We start from the raw sequence: 16,503 nt of genomic DNA on the forward strand, positions 1-16,503 counted from the left end.
CAGTGCTGAGGTGTCTTCCACACTTGTTACTTTACTGGCACTTTGCAAGTGAGTTACTCCAAAGCTATTTAAAGGTAATTACAGAACTGATGGCAGTGTAAATATTCTCTCACTACATCTGTGTCCACAAATGTCTGTCAAGCATACCAATAGCTGGGACACAGTTCTGTTCTAACAGAAAGCCTCTTAGAAAACAGCCCATGGAAAAAGAACACGTTTGAAGAAATTGTGTGATTCTATAAAGGTTAACTGAAATGAAGGATAAACTGAAAAGTTATTCCAGTTGAATTATAGAAGAGTCACTTACGGCTGCTGGGTTTTTTGTATCCCTTTTTCCAGTGCCTCAACTAAGAAGAAAAAGCTTTGGGTTTTCCTAAAGTTTGGGAAAAAAAAAAAAAAAATACAAAACAAAACACCACAAACCTTTCTTTAGATGAAGTGTTATGAGATTAAAATGTTAATTTTGCTGAGATAGTCTGGAGAGAAGTAAGCCTAACCTACATGGGTCAAGTCTGAATTAGTTCTTTTTGACAAAGAGAAATCTTGTTGAACAAAAACATATCCAGTATGGACTAGAAATTAATTTTCAGCTATAGGGAGCTGGGCTGATTTAAGACTCCAGCAAACATGTTTCACATAATTCATAAGAGAAATACAATGGGATATTGTTGGAATTGTTTGTCAGGGACCCTGAACAGCAGCTGAAGTTCTTGAGGATGACTTCATTGAACTAATAGTGCCAAGTCACATATAGCACTCATTTCCTATGGTTAGTACAAAGTTGTTCAAAAGTTAGAAAAGTAATGAATTTAAGCCTCAAGACAGTAATCTAAACTGTGCATAAACCCCATTATCAGTACCAGTCCAAGCACCATGTATATTACAGTACAAGAGCATTACTGAGAGAATTCATTTTAAGGATAAATCACTTGACACTACAGAATTTGATTATTTTTGGAATACAGCCATTGGCCAATGGCTGTATTACCATATTCTGAGTAATCCATTCCTCAGTCTTTGGAAGAGCCTGTCATCTTACCTATATGTTGTTTCATTGTCTAGAAGGCTTCTACACTGTGCAGAGTTACCTCGTCATGATGTGCTTTGGACTTCAGTTGTAGGCTTAGTAACCTCCACGGGGTTACGGAAAGTGTCTATTCCATGTCAAATGAGCAGCCACAAACATTTGTAAAATTTAAGAGTCAACATGAAACATCTACAAAGCAAAATAATTGTTAGGCCATCCTACACAGGCATATTAACTCTATAATAATAACCATATACATGAGACAAATTATCCAAAAAATCCCATAGACATTGAGTCTGCATTTGTAATGGGAAACAGGACACCTTTACAACCCCCTCAAATGGGCTTCTCTTTAAGATACTTTATCTTTTCCTTCTCCAGCTATATGTGCCTTCTTTACACATTTAGTAAGTTTTCTACTCCAGCCCTATAGCCCACAATTTTTTTTTTTTTTTTTTTTTTTTGCATACCATTAACTTAAATTCCCATCCTCAACCCCAGCCAGCAGAGCATGCTGTTTGAATATTAGACATAGAATTGGCATGTAAAAGCAACTCTTAGAAACTTGGTCTCCTCTGTTTTGGGGTGTGTGAGCCACGTCCTCTTCCCTTTGGTAAAAGCTAACTAATCCCAGGGTGGCTAACACAATGCACAGTCAGTTTATGAGACACATTGGAACCAAGGATTTGGCACAAGAACTCCAACTGAGGAATCCAGTAAAAACTTGGCCCTCAGCTAGTAATGTTCTGCTTGTTCTGGGCATCTCAAAGGAAGATCTGAACAATTGCTGCATGTAATTAATAATTCCATTGCTGTGTCCTGCCCCTTCCTCAGAAAAAAAATCATCATTTCCTAGTATATCATTGCAAGAAAACGTTATGCTATTTATGCCTTTTGTAAGCGATGGACCTGGGAGAAAGAGAAGAACAAAATCACTGCCAAGCTTTTTGTTTGTTTGTTTTGGATAGGAGTCCTTCCAGCAGCTTCTTTTGAAAAAGCTTGGCCAAAAAGTAGCAAATCTGTAAGTAGCAGGGTTCGTTAATGACATGCTAGAATCACTTCTTTCAGCCTTTTCCAAACAGAGTGGATAGATGAATGGATGGATGATTCATCTTTGAAAAGGTTTGCAACCTCAAGATTTAAGACAGACAAGTCTATAGATATCACTTTCCATCCCAATGCGACAAAGGAATGTTCATTCACGCTGTTGAATTCTACCTGTCCCAACAGCTGACAAGGATAACAACTGTGCACCATACTTAATAGTAATGTGAAGACTGTAAAGTCAGCAATACAGCAAAGGACAGAAAGAAACTCCACAAATTGCACAGCGTTATTTTGCACAAATATTCTACTAAAGTTAAACAAAATTAAAAAGGCTTTGTGAAGTGCCTATGGTGACCCTTCAGTAATTTCTTGTAAAAAGAATTACCTATATACTCATTAAGATGTACTCTGAAATCATTTGCATTTTTATGGATAGAAAATAAGGCATTCTAGAAAAGTTGCCTTCACATAAAGATTCACCATAGCCCTTTATTCCATTTGTAGAACCCAATCATAATTAAAGACACATGAATATAATGTCACAGTGTGATGAAAAGCACAGAAACAATAGTAGAGTAGCAAAGCCCTGGGCTGTAGCAAGCGAGGATTTACTCAAACACAAGAATCACAGAAACAAAGAAAAAAAAAAAAATAAAATAAATAAAAATCCACTCACCCTTGTAAGGCCTCAGGTAAGCAGGGACCACCAGCAAGATACTACTGCCTCCACTGCCAACCCTTAAATGATGTCTGGGAAGGGGTGGAGCCAGGATCCATATGCATGCACCTGAACTCCCTTCCCACCAGGTGCTCAGTCACTGTTTCAAGCTGTGACTTAGCATTTCTGCTGCAATGAACAAATTCCAATATAGGTATAGGGGTGTGATGTGAACAGTGCAGAAGGAATTTCTCCATGTTCCTTCCTCAACTAATTTGCGATGAGGTAGGCAAGCTGTGCACTGTAGAAGAACAATTGGCAGATGCTAGCTCTATCAAATCAAAGAATTTGAGGCCACAGGACCTGTTAATAAGCATTGGGTGGCAGGGACTGACAGAGTGGTCTTTCAGCTGCTCCTGTCAGCAATCTGTGGCTCCTCTAGTTTTGTATCAGTCTCAAGAATGAGTCAGGAAGAAAGAGTAACAATAACTATTCTCTGTCTTTCCTGTATTTTCTCCCAAATGTCTTAATGTTTTTTCAAGCTCTAGAAACATTAAGTGAAATCTGTTTTCTTGTCAAGCCTTTCTTTTCTGTGCTCTTGTAATTATTATATGAGTATTCAACCACATCCTACATCTTCCCTTGTCCCCTGCTTTCTGCATCTTGCTATATTGTAATTTAACCACAGGGCAGATTTCATTACCATATTCCTTATTTTTCCACTCAGCAATATGATTTGGGAATTGACATCCTTCTGCTACTGAATTTGGTGCCTTTTCCTCCCTCAGAAATAGGAAGATATGGGCCCTGATTATACTGTGTTCATTTATTCTGACGTCTTCCTCAGTCTATGATTTCTGTTGCCCTTTCCATTGCCATAATTTCTCATTGTGTGCTTTGTTTTCTTCCATCTACATGGCCATCCAAACACCTATTTTCTTACTCTTACTGCAATTAATCTCTTCTAAAAATCCAGTTTCTCTGAGAAAAATGGCCTTCCAAGTCTATAAGAATTAATTGGATCAAAATATTAGTATAACTGCTCTCATTTACACTTAAAATCCTCATGCACCTCTCTTCTTCCTTTGTTCTCTGAGAATTTTGCCTAATTTGACTTTGGTGTAAGCTTCATAAACAAGGAAAACAAGTAGCTGAAATTTCAAATTACATTTTTTTGAGACCCAAATTAAGACTAAAACACTTGGCATATTCTGGAAGTTAGTTCTACTTAGTGTTTAAAGTTGAGCATTGAGCCTCAGAGTATGCCATGCCTTTTGTTGGTTGGAAAATCTTGGCCTTTATGTCCCAGCCATTGCTAAAGATACTGCTGAGAGTCATCAGTTAGTGCTATTACCATTACATGCAGTGTGTCAGAGCATTCCAGTTGGTTTCTTCTCTTTTAGGGATGGATTACATTAATTGTTATACTATGAAAGAACTGAAAAACTTATAATTCTCTGCTCTGTGCTGCTAGAATTGTGCATGCTGTTTGAGACAACCCCAGGACTTGGGCAGAGGTGTACTGGCTTTGGAAATGATTGTCTGATTCAGTAGAAGAGAGACAAAAAGAGACAGAAAATACCCTGCTCTGCCTACCAGAAACCATAACGGAGGGGAACTTTATGTGCAACAGTAATAATAGCATGCAGCTCGGTGGCACAAGTCATAATTAGAACACTTCCCTAGTGATGAAAGACCCGCCAGTTTCATATCATTCATCTGACATTAAAATACTGTACTGCAGAAAGACGTGGTTAGTTTTGAGTCTGTAACGTAGTCATTCCCTCAAAAAAATCAGTGGATACTCATAGACATTTGCTGTGTTTTGTAACACTGACAACTACCACAGGCAATACAATTTTAAAAATAACTTTCATAAAAGAACTTTCAATTTACTTCCTGAGATCATAAATTGTCAGTTATTCAGAAAAGGAGGCTTAAGGGCCTGAACACTTAGTTGTTAGTAAATTTTCGGGTTCACAAACCCACATCAGCTTCTCTCAAGGTTTTTGGGGTTCAGAAAAAGCAGCTTTTCTCTGGGCTCAGAGGTGTTTTCAGCACAATATACAAAGTGCTGGAACAGGCTTCAGGAAGCATCGTCCTTCCCCTGGGCCCAGCTACACCCAGCTCCCAGCCAGAGGGAAGGACTGCCCCAGCAGAACAGTTACACCACAACTTACAACCATTTATTTGGAAATAGGAACCTAGGGCCTTTCTGATTTCAAAACCAGAGAAGCCTGAGTCTTGTCAAACCACAGCTGAAGGAAGAAGTGGTCTTTTCACTAGAAGTTACAGCATACAGTCAAGCAGCAGTCCCAGCACTTGTGTGTCTGAATATTATGGAGATTCCCTATTCAGCTGCTGCAGGACATTAACCCTCTTTCATAGTCTCCTGTTGAAGCAGTCCCTCTTGCACAGAGCGTGTTCAATATTCATGGACCTGGGGGAAGTGTGAAGGAAAGCCTCTGTGGGCCGATGCCTTCCAGTCCTTGCTCCCGAAAGGACTCTGGGCTGCTTTATGGAACTGACAACAAAGGGAACTGCATTTGCATTGCAGAGTATTTTGGCTGGATGTCTTAGGCTTACGGGTCATTACATACTTTCTGGGGGAAAAAAAAAAAAAAATTCATAGTTTAAAGCAGAACCCTCACTAAAAGTACAGAAGTTTGATCGATGAAATGATTCAAATCAGTTTAGTCAAGGCCTGGGATAATTGGAAAGCACATTCCAAAACATGCTAGATGGACTAAATTCCTTTAATTTCTTGCTGCCTAAATCAAATTTTAAAAAACTGCAAATGCTATTATTTTCAGTGATGTTATCAGAAATATGTGTTTTCCAGAGAAAATTACAAGGATTTTTTCATTCTTATCGTAACCAATTTTCAGAATATAACAGTAGAACATAGCAGAATATAGCATCCTCTTGGCTGCAGCCATTGACTCCCCTCTGTCCTCCCTCCTCAGCTGTCTGTGATTCCTGCAGCTATGGTGAGATACAGTCTTTCCTGACAAGTACTGTGGAGATCCTTCAATGAGGACAGTTCTTGTTCCCCTTTGGGCTTGGGATGCAAATATGGACTACATTTATTGCAGCTGTACAAGAAACTTCCTCCATTTCTGCACCTGTGCAAGTGCCCACTAGCAAAAGGTACTGTAGGGTTTATTGTAGTCCTTATAACTGAATATCTTTGCATTTTTAGGGAAATTTCACAGGGAGAAACAGCAATGAGGCAGGTGGCCAAGAGCACATATGGCAGCACTGACATAAACATATGAAAATTATATCCAAAACATGAGGTCCGTTTTTTTTTGGTTTTTTGTTTGTTTTTTGGTTTTTGGTTTTTTTTACCAAAGCAAACACATCCCTGAATTTCAGGGGCAGAGCATTGTCAGAGTGAAGGATGGCAGTTGCGTATGCGTGCCATAAAGGTTTTGTAGAGCATAAACAAGCTGTGGGCCATTAAGAGAAGCAAATGGAGCCAAGTGTACCTTTAGCAGTCCAGCAATCTGTGACAGCTCTGTGCTGAGTGCAGCTCTTCCCTTGGGGAGCCACTTGCTGCCTGCTGCTGTGCTTTTTGCCTGTGTTCCTTTACTTCTCATTGCCATCAGAACCAAACTACAGCACAGAAAGGAACAGTCACTGACCAAACAACCAAAAATCTCCCGCTACAACCTTAATAAAATATATGGGCTCTGATTCTTCCCATAAGATACAACACCTGGAGGACAATAGCCAACTCTACTGTGAGCATCTTATGGACATCACCTCACTCCCCGCCCGCTGCTCGTGTTCAGGTTTATGAGAACTCTCAGTGCAGACATTGCTTCTGCAGGACTGCAAGTTAGAAAAAATAAGTGGTAGCGTTACATCCCACAAGTGCTAAAGGATACATTGCAGATATCTTTGCATCGTGTCAGTCACTTTTAGAGCAAGGTGGAAAATGGTGTCACCAATCAGATGTGTCAGAGTGGGATTGCACCCTGGAAGAATACACCTTGGGCTTTGGGCAGCCCAGCTTTACGTTCCCTAAGGGATGGAAGTCTTACCACCTCCCTTCCACCACTTCTGCATTCACGCTGAAAATGGTCTTAGGGAGTTTTTCTTACTGCTGCTCAAGTTTTTCCCTGTCCATTGTTACGCCATTGCGATTGGTCCTTCTGTCTCACTGGCAGCCCCACACCAATAGCGCAGTTGCAGTAGAAGAACGGGGATTTCTGTCCTGACTTTGAGGCTCTTTGGGGATCACTTCTAACGACCTATTTGTAAGAGCTCTTTCCTGAGACAGTGACCGTGTGCTTACAGAAACTAAAAACAAACAGACCCTTGGTTATAACCGCTCCTGCCGCTCCCTCAGCGACCAGGAGCACTGTGCCCGAGGGCAGAGCGATGCCCCTGCTGCAGCCGTGGCAGTACCGCAGCGCCCGTCCGCAATGAGCGCAGCTCCGTCGGCACCGACGAGGCTGGGCGGGTCCCGGGCGCTGCGAGGAGAGCGCTGAGCCCCGAGCACCGGACGGGAGACCAGATGGAAGAGGTGCCGTATGAAGCAACTAACCCCAAACCCACCGACAGTTCATGTTTCTGTCTGCCCGCTTTGGACGTTCGGTAGCCCTTCGTGAATAGCGAGCATCACTCCCTCGATCTCGGTGCCTTTCAGCAAGCTAAGAAGGAAGGGACGGGGCTCGCACAAAGTTGCACAGACGCATTTTCAAGCACTCGGCCCGTGCTAGGAGCGCTGGCGGAGCACTGCAGCCCGTCCCACCCTCGGAATCACTGCGCTGTCGGAGGGGCGTAGGGCCCCAAGGAACCTCGGCAGCCGCCCCGGGTCCCGCCGCCTTTGTCCCCGCGCCGCCGCCGCGGGCCCCCCTCCCCCCCGCTCCTCCCCAGGCCCGACGCGGCCATTGGCGACTGCCGGGCCGGGGCGGGGCGGCGCGGGGCGGCGGCGCCCCATAAGAGGGGCCCCGAGTTGGGGACGCCGCCCTTCTTCGCCCGCCGCTCTCCGAGCCCCGCTCCGCTCCCGGATTACAAAGCCGCTCCGTTCCTCGCCGCCATGAGCTTCACCAGCAGCAAGAACTCCTCGTACCGCCGCATGTTCGGCGGGGGCAGCCGGCCCAGCAGCGGCACCCGCTACATCACGTCCACCACTCGCTATTCGCTGGGCAGCGCCCTGCGGCCCAGCAGCGCCCGCTATGTGTCCGCCTCGCCCGGCGGCGTGTACGCCACCAAGGCGACGTCGGTGCGGCTGCGGAGCAGCATGCCGCCCATGCGGATGCACGACGCCGTGGACTTCACCCTGGCGGACGCCATCAACACGGAGTTCAAGGCGAACCGCACCAACGAGAAGGTAGAGCTGCAGGAGCTCAACGACCGCTTCGCCAACTACATCGACAAGGTGCGCTTCCTGGAGCAGCAGAACAAGATCCTGCTGGCCGAGCTGGAGCAGCTCAAGGGCAAGGGCACGTCCCGCCTGGGTGACCTGTACGAGGAGGAGATGCGGGAGCTGCGGCGGCAGGTGGACCAGCTGACCAACGACAAGGCCCGCGTCGAGGTGGAGCGCGACAACCTGGCCGACGACATCATGCGCCTGCGGGAGAAGTGAGTGCGGGGCCGGCGCGGGGCTGGGGCCGGACGCGGGGCGGGCACCCACCCCTCCCTCACCTCACCCGTGTGTCGCTGCTTGCAGGTTGCAGGAGGAGATGCTGCAGCGGGAGGAGGCCGAGAGCACCCTGCAGTCCTTCCGACAGGTGGGCGCGGCCGCCGCGGGGCGGTGGGGGCGGAGGGTCGGGGCTGGGGCTGGGGGCTGGATCTGCCCGCACAAAGGCTGCTCGGCGCAACCCCTTGTTCTCCCCGTTGTTTTCTTTAGGGGGGGTGCCGCCGTCCGGGGGGAGGGTGAGGCTATTGTCCCGCTTTATCCCGGTCTGGCCGGCTGCACAAAAGCGCTCCGACGTGGAATCGCTTTCTGATCCAATAGTTGTGAAAAGGCGCAGCCATCTGCACGTAGGGCTGAAGGGTATTAATGGTTTCTATGGGATTCACCGAGGAATGCAGATCCAGGCATTATGGCCGGTATGGTGGCAGCAGATTGAAATAATGGATCCCTTTGTGTTGGAGGGGAGGGTGCCGTGGGCTGCATTCCTACCAAATGTGTAATGGTGGGGGCATATTCCTAGGGGAGACTGTGTGGGAAATACTGAACTCCTTCTGGATGAACCACGTCGGTCTGCACTCTCAAAAAACCATCCCAGATACTAAGTATTTCCTATCAGCAGTGTTTGCTGATCAGGAGCAGACAATGGGTTCCTTGGGATGAGCTCATAGCAGCTGTCTGTATCCCCTTGATGTGCATTAAGAATGTACAATTTAAGCTCATATAAGCAAAGATGTTAACATAAGAAACAATGCACTGGAGTTCAGTCTGTAGGAAGTTGCAGTGTCACACAGATGAACCAAAGCTGATGTGACAGCCAGAACCAACTGTGAAGCCTGCGGAAAGTTCTGAGCTCAAGTTTTGATTTGTGCAAAAACAGCTCTTGGCTTGCATTGAGGGCTGTTTGGAGTAGCAGATGTTCAGGAATGTGTCTTCTCAAAACAAGATAACTTCCTGAAACCTGCTGGTGTGAAACAACACTGCTATCACTCCTCTGGGCGGGAAGCAGCTGCCCTCCATCTCCAGACAGCTGGGTGCAGGCTGACCATCCCAGAGCTCTCCATAGGCAGTAATAGGTGTCATCACACAGGAAGTCATAGTTTGATTTTTAGCGTTTCCCTAGTGGTCTTAGGAAGACAGTGTGAGAGCAGGCACCGGGCAGGGTCTGGGAATGAGGTGTCCACTGATGTTCTGGGGGCTGAAGCTTGAGATTGCAGCTCCAGGTACTGCCTTTAATCTAGGCTGTTGTGTTACCAGGGTTGAGCCAATCCAAGCAGTTGCCAAGTCAGTGCAGAGGCATTTCCCTTTTTGTTTTAAATTACTAGAGTTCAAGCACAAGCTCCTTTGACCTAAAGCTAGTTTAATCATGCATGCTGTTCTGGTGCACTTCAAGGCATGTCTTCCTCTCCCTCCAGCCGATGAAGCTTTGTGAAGGCTGTGGGCTATTATGTGAGCTGTGCTGTGCGTGTCTCACATTCACTGTCTGCTTCCCTTCCCTGTCGCTCAGCCTCCAGCTACTCTGCCCATGCACTGTGCCCACATAACCTCTCAGTTTTACATGCAAAAACTGCAGATCATTGTGTAAATTGACTTGTGACATATATGGTACATGCTGCTGAGCTTGGTTTGAACAGGAGTATACCCAAATTTTCCCTACCACAAAAGAGTAGTTCTAACATGAAGATTTTGAAGAGAAAGTATGCTTGAGAGTTACTGAGTTTTTTTCCTCTAAACAAGAAATGCCAAGTGACTTTCCTCATACGCTGTGGGGTGTCCTACATCAAATAAGCCTAGGGATTTGGTGACTAGTTTGTGCAACAAAAGAGGCATCATAATTAGTGAGAAAGTTATGTACTGCAGCTTTGTCAGATGCTCTGACAGCAGGGAACAGATCTGAGCCCATGACAAAGCAAACAGGTCAGCTCCTGGCTAACAAGGGATTTCCTGAAATAAACGAGGATGTTGAGCCATTAAAGAATCTCTTCAGATAAAAATCAATACATAGTCCAATTATTCATATGTGTGACTTAAACCTCGTTTACTTAGGCTATTAATAGCTTTTTCATTTACATGGCTCTAGAGAGTGCAGAATAAGTGCACTTAGCAAAAAATACAGTAAAATACACATTATGTACTCAACAAGCCTCCAGTTTAAAATGCTTTTTGTATATTAGAAGTTTCTTAAACTTCTGTAGCGCTTTGGTTCTAAGGAAAAAAAAAAAAAAAAGATCCCCTTTAGTACTGAGACTTGTGTAAAATCCACTGGAAAGTCTTTGGATTTCTCAGTAGTCGTGTAAACATGTTAGGTCATAGTTGTGTAATTTCCTTCCAGAATGGTCTTTGAGTTTTTTGGGAGGAGAACAAATGCGTTAAGGAATTTTTTTTTTTCTCTGAACTGGAAAGCAGAGCCAAGACGAACCGTGGTGTGCAATTGGAGTTGATAGGAAACTTTCATAATACATTGAAGGGACATTCTGCTGGATAAAGAACACTGGAGAATTCTTCTGGTGCAAAAAACTTAATCCCTGAATAGGAGTAATCCAAAGGATGGCTTCCTGGTAGTCTAAGGAAAACTTTTCCTGTTTCAAAGGTGCTGTAATAGTGAGCACTGCTGATTAGGAACGTTTATGTTCTGGACAAAATATAGAAAGGCTGTAATGTAAATAGTGAAAACATGATGCTTACATTAATACGGTAAGAACGTAACCACGCAGCCAATGTGAAAGGATCAGTCTTCCCCTTTATAAAGTGTTTTACTTGCATCTTTAAAATCTAAACAGTTACTGATCGATGGTTAATTTTCAGTTATTTTTTGAACAAATTAACACCACTTTCATGCATCATTCATGGCATATCATCTCTTGTGCCTTAAATGAATTTTTGCTGTTGATTAAGACTATCTCTGTCCAGCAAAGGGTGGAGTATTTGCCAGCTAATGTGAGGGTGTAGGCAGCAGTGACTGACTCCGTTTGTGTTTATGCTCATGCCTTTTCCTCCAGGGACATCTGTCAGACTGCTTGGAGTAGTCTGTAGTCCTTATGCATACATCTCTAGATTTGAGCAGGATTTATACCCACCGTGATGTGTGCTCTTGGTCATGGTCAGCAATATTGTAGCAAAGATGACATTTTCAAATGCTGCATAGTTCACAAAATTGTGATAAAGCAGCATACAATGATCTCTGAGGCTGCAGTAGGAAGTAGCAAAAATAAGATTGCTAATTGTTCTCTTTTCTCTGATCAGGATGTTGACAATGCCTCTCTGGCACGCCTTGATCTTGAGCGCAAAGTTGAGTCCCTGCAAGAAGAAATTGTCTTCTTGAAGAAGCTTCATGATGAGGTAAGCTGAATAATGAGGTCTGTGTCTGGGCACTGTCAGTCAAGTGAACAAGTAAACTCTCTGGTTCTGGCCCCTAGTCCTTACCTGTGCATTTTCTGCATAGTGTTGTTTATTAACTCTGAGTGTCTACTTCTCTCTAAGGAAATCCGGGAACTGCAGGCTCAACTCCAGGAACAGCACATCCAAATCGATATGGATGTTTCTAAGCCTGATCTTACTGCTGCCCTGCGTGATGTCCGTCAACAATATGAAAGTGTTGCTGCTAAGAATCTTCAGGAAGCTGAAGAGTGGTACAAGTCCAAAGTAAGTAAAATGCATTGTAGGATTATACAGATGCAGCAGCCGGCATTCAAATTAATTTTAGGTAATAGCTTTGCTGTAGCACTCAGTGTTCCTTCTGTACAGAATGCTAGCGTAACCACAGAGTAGAGTAGAGTAGTCTTTAAACTCTCGGTCTGGGAAGAATACGGTTGGAAAAATCATTTGTGCCCTAAGCGCAGCATCAAACTAATGGGCTCAATTCCTGTTCTTCCGTATTCTTGTAGCTGGAGGCTGTTCTTAAATATATATTTAAGAAAGGATTTGAAACATAACAATCAGGAATAGAGAAGTTCAGTGTAATGTTCATGTTTATATTTCAAGCACTAGAACTTCCCTGCAGTGGCTTCAGTTGCTTCCAAATCCTGGGTCTAGAAGTAGTCCGTTACACCATTTTTGTGAAGTGCTAACCAAACTGGGTGTATCCTCAGTTTGCAGATCTCTCCGAAGCTGCTAATAGGAACAATGATGCCCTGCGCCAGGCCAAACAAGAAGCTAATGAATACCGCAGACAGATTCAGTCTCTCACCTGTGAAGTTGATGCCCTTAAAGGAAGCGTAAGTAAATGATGTTCTTCCTGATTCAGCTTTTTAAGCACTATGCTGCTCAGTGGGTGGGTGTGACTGCAGCTGATCTCCCATACAAGACAGCAGTGTACCCATCCTTCCTGAAGAAGACTCTCTGGGCTCCATTTGTCTGCATGTACTGTGTAGTGCACTGCTCAGATTGCTATACTGAACTGGTCTTTCTCAAGGTGTAAACAATACGGAATGAGCTATACAAAGCCTGAAGGGACAGTGGAAAAGTGCAGATCTAGCACTTTCTAGAATCCAGTTGCCTGAAAGGCTGGCTTAAAATTGATTTAACTGTATAATACACCTGTAGATTCCCTCACCAAGTGCTGTCTGCATACTGACTTGTACTGTGTTTGGCTTACTGTGGGGGTTTGCTTTGCTGTCTGGTAGAATAAATGTGGAATGTCTCATCAGACAGCAGAATAACACACCTGGACTTCGCAAGGGGAGGATAAGGAGATGATAAACTGGGGACTATGTTTGAGTATTTTCAGAAAGGACACCATTGTTCAAATTCCCTTTGTGTTTTTTCCTTATTTTAAGTTATAAAGGTCTCTTAACGTTAGAAAGAGTGGCTGAACTGTAGTTGTACTTGACTTTATTCTCTTCCAGAATGAATCCCTGGAGCGCCAGATGCGTGAAATGGAGGAGAATTTCGCTGTTGAAGCTGCTAACTACCAAGACACTATTGGCCGCCTGCAGGATGAGATTCAGAACATGAAGGAAGAAATGGCCCGTCATCTTCGTGAGTACCAGGACCTGCTGAATGTAAAGATGGCTCTTGATATTGAGATTGCTACCTACAGAAAACTGCTGGAGGGAGAAGAGAGCAGGTAAAAATCACATGCAGACACTTACCTTTCTAGCAGTTACTGTTTAGAGATTCTGTACCATTGTCTGACTTCATTCATTTCTTTTTTTCCTTCAGGATTAACATGCCTATTCCAACCTTTGCTTCTTTGAACCTGAGAGGTAAGCTGTTTCATTTGGGTCTGTGCTTTTAATCTTTAACAACAAGGTCATGGATAGTTCCTTTTACTCTGGCATTTGAACTGTTGTAAATGCAGCTGTATATGGAAGTCATTCTTACACACAACTACAGTATTTGCAATTACTTAATTTTGGATGAGGTGCTACTTTGTTCCTGGGCATACACATAAAGAAAGTATCAATACATAACAGAAATCCAGATCACTTGTTGAAGTTGCTTTAAGAGGAATAAGAAGAAAATAAGTAAAGCCAGTTTATAATTCATTATCATTCAAAGAGAAGAGGACTTCTTCATACACTAAACTGGGATTCTGAAAGTAGATACTGACATTACTTGGTTCTTTGAGGAGGCACTTCATTTAGATGCTTGCTAACAATACATTTTCTTCTCCAGAAACCAACATTGAGTCTCAGCCAATGGTTGACACTCACTCGAAGAGGACACTTCTAATTAAGACCGTGGAAACTAGAGATGGACAGGTTGGTGGTAACTTCAGGTTTTTTTATTTCTATCTCAGCTGGTTACTTTGTCCAATGCTGTAGCCTTGGCCACTGGTTGGCATCAGGCATCAGCACCTGGCAGTCCAAGCTGCATGTCTGAGTATGCAGATGTAGCAAATGTACTTCTGTGGAACAGACCACAAAACAGATCTGAGAATAGCTTGAGTGGCTGACAGCCTCTGTTCAGAGGAGACTTTAGGTTCAGTTGAGTTGCAAGCCCTCAAGATCTCTGTCACATAAGGAAAACGTTGCAGAAGAAGCATTTATTGAGGGTAGGATAGAGTATTTGGACTAAATTGAAGTTTAAATGGTACCTGCACACACTTAGCCATCTGAACTTCTCATTCATAGGCAAATGCTGATGCATTTGTTCACATCTGTGCTACTATTTGGTTCAGTTCTAACTCTTTATAACAACTGTCTTTAAGCTTAATGCAAGTGTCTCTGCTTTTCAACAGGTTATTAATGAAACTTCCCAGCATCATGATGACTTGGAGTAAAGCTGAAGTGAAGATGCAAACTTAATGCAGGAGAAATTCTTACCAGCAAGGTTTAAAAAGTTCATGTCTTAAAGGAAGAAACAGCTTTCAAGTGCCTTTCTCCAGTTTTTCCATGAGCGCAAGATTATTATGCTAGGAAATAGGTGTTAGATCTTGCAAACTGACTCTCCCCGAAGGATTAGAGTTTACAATGGAGTCTAGTTTACAAATAGCAATATCTTGTGCTGCAATACTGTTTTTAAGTATCTGAATTTAATAAAACTGCTTTTTCCAGCACAGTATGAGCAACCTGTCGCTACTTCAATAAATCTTTGGAAAATGGCTCTTGATGTGTTCTAATTTAACTTCATGACTTTCTGCAAAGCCATAACTTAATGCTGGACTTACTTTACGGTTGACAACTCCAATACTGATTGTGTGGAATATTGTTTTCAGATTAACTAGACAAACTGTCTTCCCATTTACTGCTTAGGTTTTGGAACCAATTAAAATGGACTATAACTGGCAGATGCATAATGTATTGATACTTACCAGTTGAATAAAATGATACTTCAAGCTAATAAAAATTAATCTTGTTTTCATATATCAGTTATCCAGTTGATGAGCTGAGCACTCAAAATGCATTGGAGCTAGGCTGTATAAAATGTGTTAGACAAATAAGTGAGACATAGCTCATGCACGCCCTTATCTGAGACAGCACCTTTGCAAAATTAACAGCTGACTTGATGTATTGACTTCAATTTCCAGGAAAGATTAGTTCCCAAAGGCTTGTTTGTATTACAGAAGCTAAAATGAAGGCTTCAGCTGGAGATACTCAGTTTACAGAGATATTTAAAGGGAAAACAAGGAAAACAGCTTTCCCTAGCTGTGCTGTAATATTAGCTCTTTCTGAACACTTTTCTAATAGAGAGGAGAGCCTGACTGATCTGTGTTTTCTGCTGAATATCAGCCTCAGTGCAGCCAAATGGGGGCAACTCCCATCTGGACTGACAGCCTTTTGAGAGAAGGGAGAGGAAGAAGGAAGAGGTTTCAGTTCTCTCTGAATGGTATTAAATTAAAGTTTCTTCTCTTTTGCAGAACAAGACGCTTTTCAAATTAATATAGTCAAGGTACAAAAGTAACTTCCATTCCACGTTACTTCTGTCTTTCTGTAAGCATTCAGTAAGATTCCATTTGTGGGATGAGTAAATGAAGACTAGAACTGTTTGATAAGTATGCATCGCATTCATTCCTTTTTCAAGGTGAAGATATAAAGGTTAAGTTCAGTGTTGTGCAGACACTTTCATAAGCGTGTGGGAGCTGATCTTTACAAAAGATTACCCAGGCAAAAAAAAAAAAGAACATTTTTTCATTGCAATTAATTAGTTCTTCCCTTTGTTTCAGTGCATGATTAGCAGAAGCAGTGCTGGTGGGAGGAGGCAGTGGGAGTCCACATTTCTATGCTATTGGCTGCAGCACCCAGCCAGGAGCTATGCAGTAATCAAGATGCCAAAAGGGAAGCTAGTCAGGGACAGCCTAGTGAGCAAGATACTCTCATTGAAAAGTGAGAGTGAACCCAGCATCTCATGCTGTACAGGTTAAAACACAAGGCTTTTTGTGTAACATACAATTACAGTTGGGAGGTGCCCTTTGCGATAGCAGTAGCTCTGAGCACATAACAGCTCATTCTGAGCACTTAACTGACGCAGGTGTCTGCAACCTTTAAGGATAAAAATGCAATAAGGCACTTTCATCCTGCCTACAGCAGCTTTGGGCACTAGAGAGCTCATTTCTGCTGAAGCACTGGGGAGCACTGAGTAGTGGCACTGCTGGGCAGGAGGAACAGGCTCTGCCTAGGGACAGCAGGGACCTGTGGCACATGCTGCGGGAGGTCACCTGAGTTGTGAGAGCCTTTCAGACGC

The 16,503-nt window shown here is 43.5% G+C and overlaps 1 protein-coding gene across 1 annotated transcript; it reads left to right on the top strand.

Annotated features, from left to right (window-relative positions):
- Positions 1 to 7,782: 7,782 nt before the first annotated feature.
- Positions 7,783 to 14,767, top strand: VIM (vimentin; the record flags this gene model as incomplete). The annotated part of the gene is made up of 9 exons (XM_079538647.1): positions 7,783 to 8,327; positions 8,416 to 8,476; positions 11,623 to 11,718; positions 11,860 to 12,021; positions 12,468 to 12,593; positions 13,224 to 13,444; positions 13,540 to 13,583; positions 13,996 to 14,081; positions 14,561 to 14,767. The coding sequence occupies 9 exons, from the start codon at positions 7,783 to 7,785 to the stop codon at positions 14,600 to 14,602; spliced, it is 1,383 nt and encodes a 460-aa protein (XP_079394773.1). The 3' UTR covers positions 14,603 to 14,767.
- Positions 14,768 to 16,503: the final 1,736 nt, after the last annotated feature.

Source organism: Tetrao urogallus (assembly GCF_951394365.1).
Source record: "Tetrao urogallus genome assembly, chromosome: 7".
NCBI classification, from domain to species: Eukaryota; Metazoa; Chordata; class Aves; order Galliformes; family Phasianidae; genus Tetrao; species Tetrao urogallus.